Raw genomic sequence first — 22624 nt, 5'->3', positions numbered from 1 at the left:
CATTAATGTTAATGCCCTATGTTTTTAGCCCTATGTTGACTACTTTATGTTACCCTGTTAGCTGTTGGCTGGAGCTTATTGAGTGGCTAGTTATCATAGATATTAAGTTACCTTGTCAATAAATGAACACAAGCAAACCTCAGCTGAATTATAGATTGTTTGGCAGTCTGCATTGGTGGTGGAATCTTAATTTATTTGAAAATTACAACAGATGAGCCGTAATATGTTTGGATTGCTCTGTTTAATGGCACTTCCTTAACATTACACAACCAACACAGGGCAGCTGGCAGCCATATTGTATTTTTTTTTTTTTGAATCATGGTTGTCTGAAATGCAAAAGTTTATGAAGTTCTCCAATGTATTTCCCCAATCATTTCAATGTGAAAAGAGAAGAAAAACAAAATAACTCCTGAGGGATTGGAGCACTGCATGGATCAGGATGGATGTTACAGAGTTGGAGCAGTGTTGTTATCTCAAAATCACTAGGAGCAGAAGCAGGCTCCCCCAAAATGGGTCGAATAATAAAGAGAAGACTTGAAGGAAAACTTAAAAATAAGGCCCAGGAAAAATTCCGAAGGTCCCCTTTAAAAAGAACAATAGTGTGATTGCGTCATTCTTCTGCAATCGTACTAATAAAACTTAAGAAGAGTAATATAAAACACACAGCATTGTAAATCATAAGACAAGGCATAAGATGGCCTACCTTATCTAGGTTTGGTAACACCCAAATAGGTTCTTCACATACTAAAAGCCATTTACATACAATATTTATTTCAATAATACAAACAGTCAAGAATAGGTACCAGGCAATCATTTTCTGCCAAACTGAGAAAATGATAACATAGTTCATAGTTTCATCATAGTTATTGACATATTTATTCAACTTTTTCTTGCTATTCATACCGCTATATTAACTGTATAAAGCTTTCAATTTATTAACACATTAACACGTCGCTTATGTCATCATTCAGCATAGATATAAAAGCTGATATCCTTTATAGTCCTTAAATTCAAGAGATTTGTTTGTAGGATGAGATCAGACTTCATGTTTTCTAAACCTGACCAAATAACCAGAATCAAATTCTTGCCAGTGAAGAACATTTTACAAAACATTTACAAAATAGACAAGCCTCATCCAGGGTATTTTCAAATCCAACTTTGTGTCATATGGGGTCAGGGTTGATGTGGGCATAGGCAGCTGTAGAAAGTTCTAGAAATGCTTAATGTGAAAAGGGCCAGCGTGGATGATCCATGATATTCCAGAGCATTTCAGTACATCATGATCTCCTTGGGGACATCCTCTGTGGGCTTCTGTTGCTCTTTCTGTCGAGTGTAGGCTCCGTGGACATACAGGAACACCAGCAGGATGGCCAGCAGGTTCACTGCTATGTATGGTAGGACCAGAAAGAAGCCCAACTGCATGTCTACTTTGACATTTGTCAAATCCACAACATTTGACTGACTGATCCATTCCACACTGAAATTACTCAGGTGGACATTTGACACATACATGATTAAGGCCAGGAAAGATGTCCCCACTGAAAGAGAAATAAGCATGTTTTGTCAAACTAGGAGTAACACTTACCCTTGGTGATAGACTTTAACCCCAAGCCAGTAAAATGTAATAGGGCTACACAATAGTGCCCACTACCAGGAAGGCTGTGGTTAATCAGACAGATCAGGAACCTTCACATTTACTATCATTTTCCAGGATGTGAATCATCTGGCTGGTTGAAGAGGTTGTAATTTAATAAATGTGACACTGTGTGTAGATTTCACAGGCTTCTTACCACTGATACCACTACAGGCATACAGCCCCACAGGCCCCATGTAGGTCTCATAGGGGTTGCTGAAGCTGTTGTAGAGGGTGATGAGTATGCTGGCAGCAGAGCCAATCAGAGAGAGAACAAGGAGAGCTATAACTATGTACTGGAGAATGAGTGGTGGCCCCTCCAGCTTTTCCATCACTGTGGAGACAGGAACACACGTCAACACACATGTTCACTGTTCTTACTACTGCCTATCAGACTATGATGTGGTGTATATGGAGCAGGATTTTAACATTAAATCTGCTGGTGTGCCATTGTTTCCTCAGATTGCTTAAATGTGGCGGAAGTTAGCATGAATGCTAATATAGCTATTGTTAGGGTATTTGGAAGGCACTTTTGAGAATACACACACATATTCAAGATAAAGGCAATATTAACAAAATAAAACATGATTCATAAAACAGCAAAATATGTATAACTGTACTGAATGTCAGATATCGAATGTCACCATTACCGAATTGCTTTCATTTAAAAAAAAAAAAAAAAAGAATGTTTCTCAGCGAAAGGGATTAACTATTTCTGGTGTTTTTTTTTCTGGATCATTTAGGCCATTACACATCTGATTCCACATACAGTTGATAAGCAATTCACATGGCTAAAAACACTTGCTTACCTTTAACCTCAGGTTGACCACCGTCAAAAAAGGGGCAAGTTTTTAGTACAATAACACCCTCAAAAAGCCCTATCTTTACCATTCCTGAACCAGTGCTGTTAGAAGATTTGCAGTCGACACTTGTGCTGGACCAGTCCACTGACATTCCATATCCCAGGAGAGCCACGCCACCAGCACAGAACAAAGCACTGGAGCAGAAGTGGAGGGTCTTCTTCAATGAAGGCATATTCTTTACTTTTTTTGTTGTGAATCAGATATATCCACACTGATCTTCCAGACTTGACCGTCTCCTGCACTAATACAATGATTCTACAATGTCTCTTCATAGACTTGGACCTTAAACTCTGATGGGAGATACAGCACTGGGCGTTGGAGAGTGGATTGTGGGTGATACAGCTTTTCGACCTTTGAACAGGTGGTGGTAGCCATGGCATTTATATGCTCTTTCCCAAACACCATAAACCAGGATGATATCAGAAGAACCTTCCTTTGTCAGCATGTTCTTTCATACAGTGCATTTATGGTAGTTTATATGCAAACACAGTCAGAAAACAGAGAGCTTGATACATTTCAAGTGCAGTATTTTCAGGACCACGGATTTAATAGTGTCTACTGTCCATTTCAGTAGACCACTGATGAGTGAATTAGCCTAGCTGGCTTTTGAGGATGAGCGTCATGATTCCAAAGTCCCACCCCTCCCAGTTGAGATGATGCCATAAACGGCCACTGAGACTAAACATTTGCGTTGTGGGGTGTCACCGAATGCTTATCTGTGTAGTATAGCAGTCTCACCGACACACCCAATTATCTCTCGCACATGCGCGCGCAAACCCATACGTACCGTAGATTAATTTATAAGAACACATGCACAATAACTAACGTATAATAATAATAATAATAACAATAATACTAATAATAATAATAATAATAACACGACCATACGACTCGTCACTTTCACAGTCAGGCATAGGCTGAACACAAACGCGCGCACCCATTCACAAACCATTGCACTTTCACCCACCCATTCACAGACACACAGATTCACGCACGCGTGCACTAGTATACAGACACAGAGGTAAATGACAGGAACAAAGCACCAATCACAAAATAAATGATTATTATTATTATTATTATTATTATTATTATTAACGGGTTTATCATTAAGGCATAATTATAGGCTAGTTTATTTTGTATGCTGCAGTCGCCTGAGGTGCCGCTGCACACATGTCGTTTGACAGCACAGCACCAGGCGGCTCCCTTGGCTCAAAGAGAGGGAAGGAAAGCCCCGGAGATCTTACTCATTCGTTGACAGCGAAGCAATTCACGGAGAAATGAAATTCAGTGCTCTCCGGCAAGGAACACGTCGGGCGGACTGAAACAGTCCTGGAAGAGCTTTATTCTGTGTCTCTGTCAGCGATAGGGAACGGCTACTGGAATAAGGGTTCCTCAGACAAGGGCTGGTAAGTAGAGTAGGCTTCTCGCGACTAATTCTGATATTTACACGGTGACTGCAGAACATTGTGGAGTAGGCTACAGCCAGTAGAAATTACGAGCAGACTTACGTTGCCATAGCTTCCGTTAACAGTAGCCTACACGATGTTGGGGATCGAGCTGTCAGTTCACAGCGGCTCATGACATTGAGGCTATAGTATTGCCTACCTGCTCAGGTGGACTATAAACGAAATTATTAATCAGTATATGTAAAGCCATCTATTTACAGGAATAAGGGTTACACTGTGTTACGCGACATGAGAACAAAGTTCCTTTTATAAGAGGATATCGTGATTACATTGGTAAGTAGAAACCCAAACAGATTTGGCTCAAGTCGTTTGTGACAGGGAGAGGAGTCCCAGCGTTACTGTGGGTAAATGTGGGTTAGTAGAGCAATCCTTGCAAGCGTTTTTGGTGTCGTTATTGGAGTTATTTCACCAGATGTCAAAGGGTAGCATACTATTTTGTATCCCTTTCTACACACTGACAAACCGAGGAAAGCACAAATAATCTTTCGCCAAGCTTGGTAGCGTAGGTGGGCTACGGTTCATAGCAAGGTTGAGGAGTAGGCACTAGTTCAGGCATGCTGCAGAACAGCTCTCATCACTCGGCACGAGCCCACTTCTACAAACGCGGATCTTCTTGATTTCTTGAGCTTGATTTCTAAATTTCTCACATTGTTCTGGTGTAATTACGGATAGGAAAAACCTACGTAAAAAGCAAAGTGTTTAAAACCACATTCTCTTTACCAAAATCAGGCGGCATTCCTCAAAACGTCCAACATTAGTATGCGGATTCGGACGAGATGGACTCCCTATTTTGAAAATATCCTTAGAAGTGTGTTTATCACATTCATATGGTCATTTTTTGCTCGTTGTGTAGGCCCCCAGCTGTGTACAGTACGTACAGTAACACTAGGCTACATGGTGTCAGTCTTCACCATGCATTCTTCTCCCTTGTTTTTGCGGTTGCCAGGAAACGTTGATTAAGGTGCTTCTGAGTGGATGGTTTCGTGATGTAGCTAGCCTACTGAGTAGGTTTGAACAAGAATAAAAGTTGCCTCGGACTGATATTTCTATTGCTTTCACTATATTGACCTATTATAAGTAAGGATCTCGCCATCTTTTAATTACTTTTTTTTTTTCAGATTAAATTCTTTGGAAAATAACCTTCTTGTTATAGTTACTCTGGAAGCAAGCTCACAGATAGGCTTACAATATGAAAAGAGAAATTGGGAAACAAGTGTAACCATGTGTATTCAGGAAAGAAAGTGTCAAAAATGAATGCATACAGTCTTTTGCTCATTACAAGTTTGCTGTGTCTGTTACATGTTTTGTAAATTGAGTACATTTTTCCTTCTGTTCCATATCTGAAGGATTGAGCTGGTTCTTTGTGAATTTCTTAATTAATGTATTCTTTATTTCCTTCACTAATGTGAGATGTTAAAGTAGGATTCAAATCTTGAGGATTATTGACTTTCAAAGTTTGAAGTGAACCTGGCAATTACAGTGTGAATGTGTTACAGTGTTGGTGTTCAGTGTCAGGTTTGAGTTGTGATAGGTCATCTACTGCGAGGTTTGCATCTTGTCCTTGTGTGTGCTTGTGTGTGTGTGTGTGTGTGTGTGTGTGTGTGTGTTTGTTTGTGAGAGAGAGAGTGCATGCATTTGTGTGCTTTCAGGATGCCGTGTTCTAGGTGTTCCTACATTTAGCATTCTATTTGAAGGCTATGTGTCTGGAAGGGGAGGGGGGTGATCTAATTTGTGTAACAGTTGAAAGCCCAGTGGTTAGTAGAGCTGAAGCATTATTTCACCCAGAATGTATTACATTATTGTCAGAGTAAAATGCACCACACCACAACCTGCTTTGACATATGAAGTTCTTAACATCTGGCTCACAGCTATCCTGCATAGTTTCTTGCTGAGATAGTAAAGACTGTTTGAGTCTCTCTGACTGTTCCATAATGTCGACTCCAGCGGTCTAGGAATTATCACCCAGAGACTGGTGAAATGTTTCCTCAAGGTTAAGGCCAACCTTTGAGAAAAGTCTGCTTATGTCTCAATTAGGTAGGCAGCTAGATACACACTGTTTGGCCATACTAACTTCAGCAGTATATTCTTTATAATGTGGCTTGGCTCTATGAAGCCATAGAATTAGCACGGCTTCAGGCATTGCTATGGCTATTAACAACATGGAGACAGGAAGCGCCACATGAATCTGTGTAAGTTTTGGGGATAACTTGTGGATGCACTACTAAATAAAACTTCAAAAAACTACTGTAGGCGACCGGAGTCTAGGACAATCTCATCTGTGTGGTTCATAGGCTTCTTAGCAATGTCTGAGCAAGTAGGGCATAACTTACTTATCACTGCTACATACCACAACTCTTTGACATCCAGCAGGACGTGAGGTCATTAAGCCTCGGGAGGCAGTGTGACACTGCTGCAGCTCTTCCTGTTTCTAGGCCCATGTCAGGAAACCCCCCGGCCCCTACTCACAGTATGCTGGGTCCTCAGTTTCAAAAGCCACGCCTTTGATTGGATGAGGCCTGGGCCCGAGCACAAACAGTGTTTGCCATAGGGGATAGCCAGCCCTTCAGCTGTGCAAACATAACATGCTGCCATACCTGGTCATTTCAGCTTGTCTTGTGTACAGATCGCCAGCCTCTCTAGTTATGTCTCAAATGGCCCACTTTCTCCAATTTGAATGCATCTTGTTTCAACATCACTAAATGGAAAAAACTGGGACTACTGTTGGGGAATGTGCCTGTTATGGTTGCTGAAACGTATCCTGAATTTGCCTCAGGCCACACAAACACAACACTTGAGAAGTGCCTCACCTGCCGGTGTGGTGAATGAAAGAATGTCAAGAATGTTTTTTCGCTTGATGTTGTATTAAGTGGTTTAGTCATACTAGTGATCCAGCCTCACTTCTGCCCTTACTCAACTGGGCCACATGGCAAAACAGCTGTGTGGGGCTCACAGATGCCCCCTCCTCCCTGCACCTGCCCCCTCAGAAGAAGTTTGTCAACCATCTGGCAGACTTGGCAGGGCCAACTTCATATTTGTCTGTGACTTTTGCGGTACCAGTGTGTCAGGCATATGCTACATCCACATGCCGTGAGGAATGGACCCAACCTCTTTCTAAACGGTGTGTTTCATGGGAACCTTCTCACTATTTCATACTGATAATTCCAGTATTGGGTATGTTGTACCCCTCCCAAAAATGATTTCATGTTATTCTACTTGCAAAAGGCATACCCATAGATATGTGTTTAAAAATAGTTTTTGTATTTCAACGTGGCCTTCTGTCAGTTAGAGGATATATGTGTGGTGGGAGGTGAGTAGCCCATGAATCAGAGGAAAGGCCTTCCATGTGAGGTGAGTTTAGATGGAGAGAACATGTACAGTCAGAAGGGAAAACAGGAGAGCTCCATGGCTTGAGCTGAGGGAGGGACGCAGGGGATGAAGTCATGCATTGCAGAGTGCTAGATGTATTTTCTACAGGATCAGCCCAAACCTTAAAAAAAAAAAAAAGACTTCTTGTTAAGCTCCTCTCCTCTCCTGCAGACACACTCCCGACATAATAACCCATAAACATCCCTAATTGCTTTGTTGTAGCAGCGACATTCTATTCTAAAGTCTACAAATTAGCAGGCAGTCATTGAAAGTTTATTTGAAGACTTAATGGGTGTTGCTGTATTATGTGTCATTCTATTTAGAACTAGCTACACTACAAAGTGGTGTGACAATATGAATGACTGGGTTTGTATCAACATAAAAGTATGATAATAGAATCATTGTTTGAATTGCTCTGGCTCTCCCTTTTGCCTTGTGAATAGGCAGGCTGTGGAAGCTAAGGTGAACATATAGCTTGATATGGAGAACACAGCATCAGTGTGTGTGTGTGTGTGTGTGTGTGTGTGTGTGTGTGTGTGTGTGTGTGTGTGTGTGTGTGTGTGTGTGTGTGTGTGTGTGTAGAACTGAATAGAGAAAGAGTAGTGGCGAAGCCTATGGCAGTAGAGGCGGGGCAGTTGTGCTGAGAGGGAGAGATGATTGTTCTGATTAGCCAGGGGCGTGGCCTGATTTAGTCGGAATAGAAAGTAAATACTGAAAAACCCCGTTTCTGTTTGCTCCAAGCTCCCTCCTGACTGAGCCGTCTGTCTCACAGTCTGTTTTACCTGGATTCACCCTGATTGCTCTTCTGGAAGGATGAGCCTCTAGTGAATATTCAATGAGGTCCATGTTTTGTATTTATGTTTTATTAATGTAGGAGGTATTGTAAATAACAATACTCTCATTGGCTCGTCGTGGAAAATTATCAGTGATGACTGATATGAAATCTGTGATTGAGTTTTTTGCTTTTTTGGAAAACTGGGAAGAAAATGTTTCGAAGTCTTTAGATGTAGTGTTGACCATAATTCATCTTCAGGTGCATGACCTTTACCTCCAGTTGCCCGTTCACATCTCCTGGGTCCGGCCACATTTGCAGTGATTGCTCTGGAGCCACTTGTAGAGCGCAGACACAGTACTCCCTCAGAAATTCCTTTAACTTGGTGAATGGCTGTGAGAATTGTTGAGTTGCTGAATTGTAAATTGAGGACACTCTTGGATCATAGCTTGTGTTTTAACAGTTTTATAGTCAGGCCTTTTGATGAATATGAGTGTGCACATAAAGGCGTTGTTTTACGGTTTGTTTCATTCAGTGAGCTGTGCTTTACTTACACATATTAATAATGCAGTAGCCTCTCTGTATTTCTCTTCATACACACCCATTTGTTTTGTGAAATAGTGAAAATCGGCAGGGCCCTTAAGTGTTTGTTTTCCCTCTGTCTGAGTTACTGCTCCACTGTAGTGTTGATATTACAGCCACAAATCCCCTTCACCAAATGAACAGTGTTGTTTTTATTGCAAGGTTATAGTGATCTCTAATGATCTATCATCTCTGTTATGCACAAATTTGAGTTTGTATTTCTGAAGAGAAACTCAAATTTGTGCATAACAAAGATGACAGACATTCAAATGTCTAATGCAATCGTACTTTATTTTAGCTTCTGACACTTTATTAATAAAGTACAGTATGGCAATCATATTTTGATCCATGCGGGATGATCCTTCCAGTCCGAGGGATGGTTCCTGGAAAACTGAGGGCAAATAGTGTCTCTGTTGTATCACTACAGATGCACTACAGATGCACTACAGGCTCACAAAGGGGGAGCTGATGAATAATGCATTGACTTTGCTGATGCACCCAATTTCTGATGCTTTTTTTCACGAAGCCGGGCGCTGCAATGATACGGTTCAGTCTGTCTAATGATTTTAGCGCATTCTGTCCTGATTCATATTCTGTCCAAACATCCTGCCCTCCATTCAGATCTTGATATACGATACCTGATATCGTGGCAATGTTATGTTGTTGATATTCTGTTGTTCGTAAAGTCTCCTCATGCATTTGGTACATCCAAATGACCGTAGATATTGTCTTATTTGTTTTTAGATATACCCAGAGGCATCTTAGAATAGGCAACAATCTATAAATGTGTAATTAATTCTCCTCGCTGTTAGGTTCAAAGATATCAATTCGCAACACTCCTAAGCAGTGAATATTTCGGCCATTTTGGTACTGTAACTCTGTTTCACAAATGTAATAATTAACATGAAACAGATTGCAAATGGCATTCATTTGATCTCTGTGTCAATTTTGGCCCTTGTAGGGAAGAGAATGTGACAGGAAACATATCATTTTACTCTATTATTCATCTCCTGTCCCCTGAATGTGAAGGGATGGAAAAGTCAGTCCAGAGCTTACAGCTCCATTTCAAAATCAGTGCTGAAGCTCCATTCATTTGAAGTGCAGATGGATCAAAGGCACATGATCCCTGTCAAGGCCTGACTTATTGAACATGTTGTAGTGCTGGAGCAGTGCTGAGGACCTCACGGTGGCAAGGCTAGCATGCAGATCGGCAGGGCCAGGCCGCATTCAGCACCATGGTCTTGGGTTTGGCATTCCCAGTCAAGATAAATGGTGCCGCAGAGAAGAAAGGCAGGGAATGAAGAGAAGAGGAAAGAGCAAGACAACAAGGGGGAGGGGGAGAGAGAGAGGGAGGACGAGACAGGGAGGAAGGGAAAGGATGAGGGGGGAGGGAAGAGAGTCTATCCTGAATCTTGATCATGTTAGTCTGGGGTGTTCAATCTGTAGTAGACACTTAGAGGGAACTGTAGTCTTCTAGTCTTTTCAGCCACTGGATAAGAATACAGTACATACAGGGCTTCATCAACTTTTGTCACCAGTTGTAGATATATAATGTTAATCTTTAAGATTTATAATCGTGCTTAATCACAAACAGCAGAGTAAAAACAACAATCAAAACAGTAATCAAAACTGTTCCTATAAGCAAAGAGCAGTGAAACTAAGCAGCTGAAAAGTGAAGTTCCCATGAATGTTGCACTACTGTGGTTTGACTTCTCCCATACTGGTGGTCCACTGTGGTTCATAGATAAACAATCTTGTTGCCTCAGTTTGTTTTTCCCTGTAGTCGAACAGCACTGTGATGACCCACATGAATAGAAAGGTTTGTATGAGACTGTAATGTTCTACACTCACTTCTGTGTAGAGTTATTTTAGCTCACCAGCTTAACCATTCAGCCCAGTTTTGTTTCCTTCACAAGGAAGTTGTGTGGGTTTAAAAATATGGAATCTAGGAATAGCAGGTCTGAGGGCGTAATAGTTACAATTGCTTTTTTTTTGAGCCAGGGGTGTATTCCTGCTATGATCTCATGCTTCCTGTTACAGCAGCAGCAACAGATTTTCTGCTGGATTTTCAAGGAGAGCACAAACGCAAGCTTTCAGTGGATCTGCGTGGGTATGTGTGCAGAATGGGTGGGTTCAAACATTGGTATGTAGTTGCTCCATAAAAATCTGCCAAAAGTGTATAAATATAAATGTTCCTACGTGAACAGCAGACACATGCTAGAGATGGGATATTAGGCTCTCTAACACTCTCTGCCTGTGTCATCTGCTCTGGCATATCTACTGATCTTCCATCGTGTTCTGAATATGTTCTGACACTTTCTACTGGCTTATCGGTGTTCATTAACAGTGGCTTAAAGGAAAAGATCAGTCCTTATCAGCTGGATCATTCTTTGCAAAGTTCACATTGCCTTCAGGTTGTCATGACTGTAGACGCAGAAGAGAAATGAGGCTGCGGGCCACTGTGTTAAGCTCATATTAAAATGTCCATGAGACCTTTAGTTTGAAAGCTTTGCTAGACAGTACTAAGTGATATTTAAAAAATAACCAGTAATTTTTTGCCTTGGCAACGATTATAACACACTCTGTGTGAATAGCTTCACTCATCTCATTAGCTCTAAATACACCAAACTGGAAGAAACTATTTATCCTAGATATGACCCATAATTCTTGCTTGGTGTGTGCTAGTGTGGGCATGGTTAAGTGTGTGAATAATATGCATGCAAACGTGTTCCAGAGGGAACAGGCATGTGTGTGTGTGTGTGTGTGTGTGTGTGTGTGTGTGTGTGTCTGTCTGTGTGTGTCTGTGTGTGTGTGTGTGTGTGTGTGTGTGTGTGTGTGTGTGTGTGTGTGTGTGTGTGTGTGTGAAAATGTGCCCACGCTGGGTTGGTGCGCTGCCTCAGGGCATTCTTCAGCTTCCTCTCCCACCCCCTACCCTTAGGCTTGGTCCTCACCCCACGCTCCAGTTTTCAGTGTGTGCCAGTTTGGTGTGTGTGTGTGTGTGTGTGTGTGTGTGTTTGGGGGGGGGGGGGCAGTGCTGGGCTCAGTCCTCTTGCATCTCTGTCCCCTCTCCTTCTCTCTCTCTCTCTCTCTCTTTCTCCCTGTCTCTCGCTGTCCTCTCCTTCGGGCATAGAGGGTGGCATGCCAGAGGAAAATCTTAATCAGAATAATGAACTGTTCAAGGAATAAATCCCACAGTGTAGTGTGTGTGTGTGTGTGTGTGTGTGTGTGTGTGTGTGTGTGTGTGTGTGTGTGTGACAGAGAGAGTGCGTGTCTGTAACTGTGGGCACGCAGACAGTGGGCTCAGCAAAAGAGAGGCTTGTTTTTTTGTCCGTGTGAACTGCTGCTTGTTCAGGCAATCTTCACCCCTCACTCTCTCCCAACATCTGGCTCACGATAAGAAGACTAATATGCACTGGAGGGATATTTTTACCAGTGGGAACGAGCTTCTTCTGCCCATTCCACTGCCTGCTGAATTACAATAGCCAATTTGTTATCCTGCTACAGATTAGCAGCCAGAGCTGTAAACTCCAACAGAAAGGGGCCAGTTGTGCGTACACCCCTCTCTTCCTCTTTTTTTTTTTTTGCACGATAACAGAGGCGCACTGTGTGGGAGGAGCACTGTAATCTCAACATCTGAAACCAAACATTTGTAAACACACTCCCAAGTCGACCAGAGGAATGATAATTAAATGTAATGTACATGTCTGAGTGAGTTAATGTGGGTGTACAGTGCACAGTACGTGTGTGTGTGGTGTGTGTGTGTGTGTGTGTGTGTGTGTGTGTGTGTGTGTGTGTGTGTGTGTGTGTGTGTGAGAGTACATTTTTGCTTGGGTGTATAGGGTATAGGCTGCATCTATTGTTTCCTTGCTTACAGTGGTGTTTTTATCGGCAAGTTGGAGTGTTTGTGTGAAGGCAATGCAGACTGAAATCTTTAAACATATTTCAAAGTAGTTTGTGTGTGGGCGTGTGTGTGTGTGTTTGTGTGTTTGTCTATGTGTGAGCATGAATGTATACAGGGCAAAAAACAACAACAACAAAACAGAGCACTGAATGGTGTGTAGATTTAATCAGCATTATCATGGCACAAAACATTAGTTTGCTTCTGTGGTATGGCATGCTAATGTCTCATGTAGCTAGCTCCTTTGAAGTGGGTCAGACTGTCGCTCCTGCGAGAGGATCAGTGGAGCATTCTATTTGGATTGCACAGGAGAGACAGGAAGTGAGCTGGAATCATAAAATCTGACTTCCTGTGCCTTGACACACCCCCCAACAGTCATCCTGTCCAAGAGCACTTAAAGATTATCTTTACCACACCATCATGTGCATCATGTCCATGTGCTCTGATTTATTATGGAAGAGCGAAGTGAAAGCAGTACTACTGGTATTGCTTTTGGCCTGATGAGTTGTGGAGATTTGAGTAAAGACACCAGAATGTTTGAGATGTTACTATATCAGATACAGTGCACTGAGTCTACCATGGTTGTTCCCTCATGCACAAAACCCATGTACTCAAACATATACATGTGTGGCACACACACACACACACACACACACACACACACACACACACACACACACACACCCACCCACACACACACCCACACACGCACACACACACACACACACACCCACACACCCACACACACACGCACAATTAAAGCAATAAAATGACCTGCAGCGCATGCAACTAAACACTCATGCCCAGTCAGTCTCAGGTGCCAAGAGAGGGCCTGTTGCCTGAATAGCAGAACAGTTCCATTCCTGTGGTATTACATTCAACAGCTGGGCCACAGCAGGGGGCTAGTTAGCCGCTTAGTTAGCCAGAGGCTGCCTCCAGCCTCATGGAAGAAAACCCTCATTAGAGCAGACTAGGAGGAAAGCCTCTCTGTCCTGCCCTGTTGTTGGTGGGGTTAACTGCCAAGCACTGGCCCCTATGTCCTGGCAGAGCCCAAGGAGAGCCACATCCAGAAGCACCGATCCCCCCTCTGTTTCTCACGGCTGCCGGTTGTGAAATGTGGCAAAAGTTGCAGTGTGATTTCCCTCCTGTTGTTCTCCGTGATCCTCAAAAGCGTGGGGAGTGATGAGGATTGTAGCTGAGTTGTTCCTCTGCGTCGTTCTCCTTGCCGTTTCATTTCAGAGACGGGCCGGCCACACACGGAACGCTCGCTTAGACATGCAAGTGCTCATTGTTGCACACTAGGGGAGTGGGGGAGGTACGGAAGAGAGGGGGGTGTTCTTCATTTCCATAGAAGATTGTTTTCCCTTTCGCTTTCATTTTTTTGGGGTACAGCACCCCCAGTAGAGATGAAATGTGGGGAGCCACAGGATCCCCTGCCAAAACACATTCCCACATGATGAAGAGGAATTTTTAAGATGACTTTCATTTCCACGGGGCTCGATTAGCATGTGGTTAGAACCCTTAGCCATGTGAGCACATACAGCATGTGTGTATGTGTGTGTGTGTGTGTGTGTTTGCGTGTGTGTGTGTGTGTGTGTGTGTGTGTGTGTGTGTGTGTGTGTGCGTGCGTGAGGGCGTGCGTGTGGCATTCTGTGGTAAGATCTGTAGGTGTTTTGCAGTGCAGATGGGTGTGATGCTAGGATTTAAGCTTGTCTTGCATTTTTTTTTTAATTCTTTCTAATAGCTAGATTCACAGTCAAACCACTGTTATTGAGTTGTTAAAAACCCTATTGGTGGGAATGGTACCTTTTGTTCCATTCAGATCTGGAATTGTCTTGTCTGAATGAATGGCTTTGGCCTAAACCAGGTTTTCTCCAGCCAGGAAGATCCTATTCAAGGCTGGATCAGACAAGGCTGAAGTCTAGCCATTTCCCCTGCAGTCTTAACAGTTATGTCTTCTTAGTCTGTCTTAAATCTGTGTCTGAGAGAACTATAGACAGCATAAGTCAACCATGAGAGAGAAGAGAACCAGCCCAGCTCCACTGTCTCGGACAGAGTTAAATGAAGGAATGGGTGTTCCCTGAGCCACCATTTGTATTGTATGAAGTTCAGGCGATTAATTCTGATCTCTGTCCCGAGTGCAATTATCAATACAAGGGGTTTGGAAAACACACTACAACAGTCTCTGCATTTGATAAATTGCTGTTGGGATGTGATCTTTCATCCTCTTAACGTAAGTAGATTGATCCATTGTTGATCCAAAGCTACAGAGATTGCAGAGATTTCCCCTGGCTAACTTGCCTGTGTGAAATGTAGGTGAACACCGTGTTCTTTCCATGATCCTCCGAAGCCTCAAGCAATGTAGAGCCCTGTGACCTGGAGATGCTCATGGTAGAAGGAGCAGACAGTGGAACCATTATTCCTATGCAAAGGGATTTGTTTAAGTTGCATTGGATCAGCTCACTTTAACCAACAGCCTATTTTCTGTGGAGTTGATCACAAATAAGGAATTTGTTATTATTATTTCTACCCAGAGTTACCCAATAGAAAGCTTTAAACAGTGCACTTTGTAATGCACTGATGCACTCTGCACATAAATCTTATATTGAGAAGGATAACTGTCTGGGCCCATCTCTTGAAATAGCAGTCCTGAAAGGAGGGGGGAAATAAGATTGTTACGGTGAGACACATTGCTAGTCATTAGGGAGGGCATTTATCTCATGTCTGCATGCACAGCTGTTCGCTGTCCCAATTGATCTGTCATGACATAGTACTCAATCGAGCCTTGCTTGTTTTTTTGGCCTATCAGCAAAGATGAGAGCAAAGTGGATTTTTCGCCACTGTTGGTGTCGCCGTGTGGAGCTTGTGTACCTCGAAGCACAATGACCTTGATGTGAATTAGATCGTGCCTATTTTGCATGATTTTCCATTAGCCCTCCTGTAGGCTAGATCATGTGTTAACTCACACTGTGCTCCGCCTGACGTCACGGCACCTTTTAAAGCACTAGCTCTTTGTTTTTAGCGCGATTCGAAGGGTCGATACTGGTGTCAGATCAATACACTACACTAAGCACATTTGCAATATGAGAGTATCCTTTTCCCTGTCGATAGCGCCTGAGATATAGAGTAGATGTAGATCATATTATCTATGGATTCAAGAGTAAACTTAGTCCTTGGGTCAAAGAGAAATGAGATGACAATGTTTTTTTGTTTTTTTTTGTTCGCTTGTATGTAGTCAGTCTATTGTGTACAGCATCTGACCTTGGATATCTCTTTTCCGTACACAAGTAGAAGTGGCACAGCGAAACCCAGTAGGATTTCTTTTTGAACCAAGCGGGCGGATTGGGCAGCTGGGCGCTATCTCAGTAGATCAGTGCAAGCGACTCAACTTCTGACCTTTTGAAGCTTGCAGGATTCAGAATGATTTTCTGTCATCTCGCCGCGGTCCTCTAGATCAGGGTGCCCAGGGGAGGGGAAGCTCCTTTCATTCCCCCCTCCCCCCTCCAGCCCTCCGATTGCCCAGTGCCTCTCCATTCCTCACTGTATTTGTCTACGTACACCATCCATTCTGAGCCGTACTGAAAAACTAATGGCATCACCGATGTACTCCTTGCTATCACTCCATTCAGGCAAATAAAAGGACTAAATGGAGGTCAGTAGATAACACCACCCAAAGGGCAGGCTGCACTCGATAAGGCTGTGAACTGCACATTGGCTTTGCTATCAGCTCAAAAACCATTTTCAATGGATGCAGCCTGTGGCTCTGGTTTGTGCATGGTAAAGGCTTATTTCGTAGAGGCTTTGAGGCTAATCATATTTAAGGAGCCAGGCCCTTGCACTGGCAACCAGATTAATTACATCTAAGTTTAATTTGGCATCAAATGGATTTGCCCTTAATCTGGCCCAAATTAAATTAGGTGTCAAAGCATGAAAAGCACTGATGTTTGTTTTCATTTCTTTGAACTGGCTTCCAGGGGTAACAGGGGTGAAGAGATCCAGTCTTGGGCAGACAGTGGGTGGTATCATGAAACAGCCTCATTAAGGCACAGACATCCATCCACATCTTCATTTTCTCTCCGTTTGTTTTTGATTATTCCCTCTCTGATGTGGGTGGGAAATAAAGAAATCATCATAAATAAGTGACGTGTGAATCCAGCTGTTACGGGACGAGAGAGAACCAGAGGCGAGGTTTGGGTTTCCACCCCTCCCTCCCGCTCAAGGACTTAGTCTTTAAAAACGAATGGGCCATGTTATTATCCATGAAGATCTCTGGCCTATTCGTACACCACAGCCATGATGCCCTAGTTCATGTGTCCCTCCTTGGTCACATGAACTGAATATAAAGCTGATATATCAGGATAAAATGTGTGTGTGAGTGTGCATCTGCATGTGTGTGTGTGTGTGTGTGAGAGAGAGAGGGTGTGTGTGTGTGTGTGTGTGAGAGAGAGAGAGATAGAGAGAAAAAGAGAGAGAGAGAGAGAGGGTGTGTGTATGTGTGTCAGAGAGAGAGACAGAGAGAGAGGGTGTGTGTATGCGTGTCCATCCTAGTCATCCTCCCTGATTGACACATTTCCTGATGTCATTTGTTTTTGCTTGGTGAATACAGGTCATGTGGACAGCCCTCTGCTCTCTGCCTCTCAATCTGTCTCCTCTTCTCTTCTCTTCTTTTCTCTTCTATCATGCTCTCTCTATTTCTCTCCTCTTTTTAGAATTAACATTCTTTGTTTTATAGAAAACCCTCAACCCATAAAAACGTAGCCAGTAGTTTAAATTAATTTGTCTTCAGATATTGCCGAAACTAGAGTTGCTACCCTGTAGATTTAGGCAGTGTTCAAATATGCTATTGGATCTTGCAGCTTTGCCTTTTTTTGCTGAGAGGGTAATTATGAAAATGAATGTAGAATTAATTGCATGTCCCGTTTCTGAGCATGAAGAGAAAATGATAATGACCCGTAGCACGTAATGAGCTGATGATTTCCCCAATACTGTATATAGCTGCTATCACTTGCACAGAGCGGCCTTGATCTATGCCAGACACAGCCTTGTCCTCTCCTCAACCTCTGAAATGGTAGCTTGGAGGGAGACTAAAGAGAGGAGAGAAAAAAGGTGCTGTGAAAAATGAATAATAATAATAATGTAATTATGCTGTGTCAGTTTTAAGATGTGCTCAGCGCATTTTATTGGGGCATCTGATAAGAAGCTGACAAACTAGATATTTGCTCATTGAAGAGGGGCTGTCTCCTGTTCAGCTCATGGCCACACGAGCATGATGAGGTTGAAGAGGGGCAGTCTCATGTTCAGCTCATGGGCACACAAAAGCATCATGATGTTGACATTTTTGGTCATTCATGTCATGTCATTCATGTCATTCTCATGGATGACAATGAAGCTGGGCTTTTCATAATCTCCAGGGATGGGGTTTATAAGGGGCTGTGATATCTGGTGACTGTCTGTATGCAGGTGTGAAATGACTGCTACAGAAGCACATTATCTACAAGATCTATTGTGGTTACATAATGACTACCTGCATATTTGCAATTCAGATTTTAACTGAGATTTTTTTTCATTCACTCTCATCCCATTCAGCATAAGATCAAGGTTTATATTCCCATGCTTCCATTTAGCATAGCGAGGAATACTTCAGCACTGTCCTATCCTATGCTCAACATTCTGTTAAGTCTGTATAAAGCTAATTAAGCCACACTCTATCCATATCCTCCCATTATTAGCAACCTAGTAGCACTAATAGGCTAATTGGTGTTGGTGAAGTTGTAATCTTCCAAATCCTGTCTGATTCCGTGGGATTGGGTGGGATCTGTGGCCTCTCAAAGGCCTGACAGTCTCTTACCAAATCAGGCCTGACCCTATTAGAACTGAGGCCTCCATTGTTAGCTCTGGCACTGTCAGTTTCCAGAAACAAAAATCTTCATTGTTCACGTTCTTTTCCTGCGGCTGCAGTAGCAGTAATCCACGGCCATGGAGCTGCTTCAGGATTTCCATAATCCAGATTCTGAATTAGTGGCAGACTAATCCCAACATTTCAGCCCTGCCCAAGTCACACAGGCCGCGCTCTGTTCTTCTCCAGTCCCCCGCTCCTCTGTTTGCCCAATGACTTAAGAAATACGTTTGTGCTACATCTGTGGCAGATGTATTAGTTTGCTGCGGCACAGACCATATTTGTAAGCTCCAGCTGTATGTGTGTGTGTTTGTGTGTGTGTGTGTTTGATGTTTGCAATTTTCACTGTCACTGTCTGAGTCATCATGTCCCACAAATTAGGCGGAGCCAAAACACATTGCACATGCTTGCAAAAATGATTTGTTCCTTAACAACATGATGTCTCTAACGCTTGTCATTGTCAATTCCCTGCTTTCCACGGTGACAAAGTCAGACTCGGCCATGCTCCGACGCTGACTGTGATCATCATTGTGTGCCTGTTGCCATATCTGACAGCCACAATGGGCGAGGCTTTGTGTCTGTGCGGCAGAGCGGACGTGGTGAATGTTAAATGTGTCTCGTCCGCGTGGACCTGTGTTCAAGGCGTGCGTGCGTGCGTGAGCTCCATCACACAGCCCTGGGGCCTGACACAGTGATCCCCCGCTCTCCCGCTCTCCTTATCTCCGCCCCACAGCCAAGAGCACGTGCCATCTTGTTTATGCCTCACTCCCAGGAGCCACGAGCCTTGCTATCCATGACACATTCGGAAAAGCAGGACCTGGGAATCGCATGTGGAAATTGCTTTCCATTGATAATCCGCCGGAACGTATGAGACATATGCTTGAAGAAGCGATAGACTTGAGTATTATCCTCACCGGGGGATGAAGGGAGGCGGAAAAGATGGGCAACCATGCGGCCATGCTTCATCTCTAATGAAAATGTGCAATGTGATCAAATCAAGCAAGCTAGTCAAGCACGTAATAAACTGCAGCAACAACAAATACCCTCTAGATGTAATTACTGCAGATGTCTCATCAGAGAGGAATGTGGATGTGGTGGCAGCTCACATAACCAATAGGGACATAGTGGGAAAATTCATTGTGTTCAATAATGCCCTTTTTTAACACTAGTCACATTGTGGAAAGGGTAAGTAGTATTTTTACAATAGTGTTCAAATGATGCATCTTTTCAGGCTTGAACCTTCATTTGCAGTCTTATGAACAAGGATGGAGGGAAGACATCTATAAGGAGATATGGAGATTAATTACATTTGAAATGAGGGACGAAGAGGGAAATTAGGCGAATCAGCACTCTACATTGAGCTGATGAGGAAATGTGTTTGTTCACAGCACATTTATTGAGTGAGTCAATGCTATCCATCACTCTTATATATGCCAGTGTGGCTCACAGCAGATTGATTCACAATGCTATTTGTTATAATTTACAGGATGGAAGTCTTTGCGTCAACAGAAAAAAACAAAACTAAAAAAACCCCATCCCAATCCCAAACCCAATCACTTTTCTTTAGACGCTTTTTTCATCCTCAGCACTATCCAGCGACTGTAGAAAAGACGAGATCTCACAGAGGGGGGGAATTCAGAGCATTTGGGCTGAGTGTAGCACCAGTGATAAATTGATTCAGTCCACTTCACATAATTCAAGGACACCATTGTCTGGTGAAATAAGTGCTTGATCTTTTGGATGTTAAAAGCTTGCAGTTACCATTACTGATACAAACGTATTTTCTGTAGTTAAGTCCATGTGACTGACGCCTGCCCTGGTAAAGTTGTCAGAGGCCATTGGGGCAGTGTTAATTTTGGCAGCTATTTTCGATTTAGTCTTAGTCTTAGTCTTTAGACGAAAATGCATATTAGTTTTAGTCACTTTTAGTCATTTTTATCCTCCTTAGTTTTAGTCTAGTTTTCGTCGACGAAAACTCAGAACATTTTAGTCTAGTTTTAGTCGACGAAGTCTCATTACATTTTAGTCTAGTTTTAGTCACATTTAAAAGTCCATCTTATATCAATCAATCAATTCAACTTTATTCGCCATGTATACAGATACTAGGAATTGTTTTTGGTTTTCTCCATGCAGGCTATAGTATCACAAATAGAACAACAAGACAACACAGAACAACAATACAAGGACAGATAGTACCAGACAGTATGAGCAAAATAATAAATAAGAATGGAGGTAGTGCAACAATATAATGTTAAATAAAGTTAAATAAAGTGCGATAAAGTTCGTGTGTGAGAGCTATTTAGGAGGGCTATTGCTTGGGGGAAAAAACTGTTGAGGTGACGTGATGTTTTGGTCATGATGGCCCTGTATCGCTGTCCAGATGGGAGACGGTTAAAGAGACTGTTAGCAGGATGTGAGGGGTCTGCCGTGATCTTCATTACTTTCCTGAGGGATCTGGAGCTGTGAAGGTCCTTAATGGAGGGAAGGGGGCAGCCGATGATGCGCTCTGCTGCCCGTACGACTCTTTGGAGCCTGGCCTTAGAGCGGGCAGAGGCAGAGTCATACCAGACCAAGTGAGAGGATGTAAGCACACTCTCAATGATAGCCCTGTAAAACTGCACCATGATGGGGGGGCTGAACTGTAGTCCTCTCAGCTGCCGGAGGAAGAACAGGCGCTGCTGACCTTTCTTCACTAATTGAGTGATGTTATTGTCCCATTTTAGTGTGTTGGTGATGGTTGTGCCTAGGAACTTGAAATGCTCTACTACAGTGACAGATGAGTTGTTGATGACAAGTGGAAGATGTGTCGGAACCTTTTTTCGGAAGTCCACAATCACCTCCACTGTCTTGTTGACGTTGAGCTCTAGGTTGCTGACTGCACACCAGGACTCTAGATGGCCGACCTCCCTCCGGTAGGCAGACTCGTTGTTGTTGCTGATGAGACCTATCATGGTGGTGTCGTCTGCATACTTGATGGTCTTGACAGACGGGTCACCAGAGGAGCAGTCGTTGGTGTACAGGGAGAAGAGCAGGGGGGACAGCACACAACCCTGGGGGGCACCGGTGTTAACTGTGCGGGGCTGTGACAGATGCGGGCCCAGCCTGACATACTGTCTCCTGTTGGTGAGAAAATCTGTAATCCATAAGCAGCCACATTAAACTCCTTTCCTTCCCTTCTCAGGCCCGGGGACCCCTTGTGTAGTGTCTACAACTGCATAATAGTCAAGCTTGCAGTACTTAAACTGTGGATGCAATTAGTCTCTAAGATACAAATCTCCTAGTATATGCCTACAGCTGAATTCCAATGAATTCAATGTAAATAATAATTTTAAGGCAATACTTAATTAACAGTATTATTATTAAAATATAAGAGAATATCAAGTCTAGATTTTGAAGATTCAAATGATGTGATAACACAATACAACTACTATGCCTACCTGGCCTTAGTTAAATCAACCACATATCCTCCATATGAATTGCTGTGCAATCTGATAACCAACATATTTAGCTAGACAGATAGTTTGAGAGTTGAAAGTAGTGCCAATGATAATAACAATCGCATAAATAGACAAGGATATGTAAACAAATCACATATTCATTTATTTTTTCTTGATTAATGTCATGCGTGGCCTGTCCTATAGTCCATTCTGCAATGCGTTTACTAGCTAGTTATCGATAGCTAGTATAACTTAGCTAGCTTTCGATAGCTAGTATAACTTAGCTATGCTACCTCATAGTTAGCTAACGTTAGCTAGCTAAACGTTTTGGAACTCATTTACCAAGCCAAACGGGAGGTTTCAATCGAAAATGACTAGCTAGTTATCCAAGCTGACACAACCTATACACTCGACTGCCCCTTTGAAGTTAACTTAACGTTGGCTAATATATTCTAATAACTATTTAACATTAGCTAATTATCATTGACAGTTACTAGCTAATTTACCTTGGCATAAATTGCAGGGTTGTATTGTGCGCTTTCAGGTGCCTCTTGTTGTGTTCTTCCCACCTATTTTGAAGCCACAAGGTTTCTCGCCGGTTATTGCGGTGCATTGTGTTTTATTTTCTGTCAAGTTATAATTAAAGACTGTCCAGATATCTATTCTTATTTTTCTTCCAGTAGCCTACCGAGTGCCTGAACTTCAGCCATC

At 42.8% G+C, this 22624-nt stretch overlaps 2 protein-coding genes across 3 annotated transcripts in view; one reads left to right on the top strand and one right to left on the bottom strand.

Annotated features, from left to right (window-relative positions):
- Positions 1–222: 222 nt before the first annotated feature.
- LOC105903290 (clarin-3) lies at positions 223–2862 on the bottom strand. The gene is made up of 3 exons (XM_031561675.2): positions 2443–2862; positions 1791–1967; positions 223–1538 (listed from the first exon to the last, which is right to left on the bottom strand). The coding sequence occupies exons 1-3, from the start codon at positions 2666–2668 to the stop codon at positions 1270–1272; spliced, it is 672 nt and encodes a 223-aa protein (XP_031417535.1). The 5' UTR covers positions 2669–2862; the 3' UTR covers positions 223–1269.
- An 802-nt stretch (positions 2863–3664) lies between these two features.
- Positions 3665–22624, top strand: part of ptprea (protein tyrosine phosphatase receptor type Ea) — a 59058-nt gene continuing 40098 nt past the window's right edge. Inside the window, exon 1 of one of the 2 annotated variants that reach the window (XM_031561672.2) lies at positions 3665–3902. The gene's annotated coding sequence lies outside the window, so the exon portion shown is untranslated. Of the gene's footprint in view, positions 3903–3933; positions 4236–22624 lie in introns of those variants that run through there. The other variant, XM_031561673.2, reaches the window with a different exon arrangement.

The sequence above is a fragment of the Clupea harengus genome, chromosome 23, assembly GCF_900700415.2.
Source record: "Clupea harengus chromosome 23, Ch_v2.0.2, whole genome shotgun sequence".
NCBI classification, from domain to species: Eukaryota; Metazoa; Chordata; class Actinopteri; order Clupeiformes; family Clupeidae; genus Clupea; species Clupea harengus.
This window is presented reverse-complemented; position numbering and strand designations above follow the sequence as displayed.

Excerpts from the sequence above, each read along its gene's own strand:
- LOC105903290 (XM_031561675.2), bottom strand. The coding sequence starts at position 2,668 with ATGCCTTCATTGAAGAAGACCCTCCACTTCTGCTCCAGTGCTTTGTTC. Across the intron at positions 1,968-2,442 it reads TGGTCAACCTGAGGTTAAAG|TGATGGAAAAGCTGGAGGGG; the intron begins GTAAGCAAGTGT and ends CTGTCTCCACAG. Across the intron at positions 1,539-1,790 it reads TGCCTGTAGTGGTATCAGTG|TGGGGACATCTTTCCTGGCC; the intron begins GTAAGAAGCCTG and ends TTTCTCTTTCAG.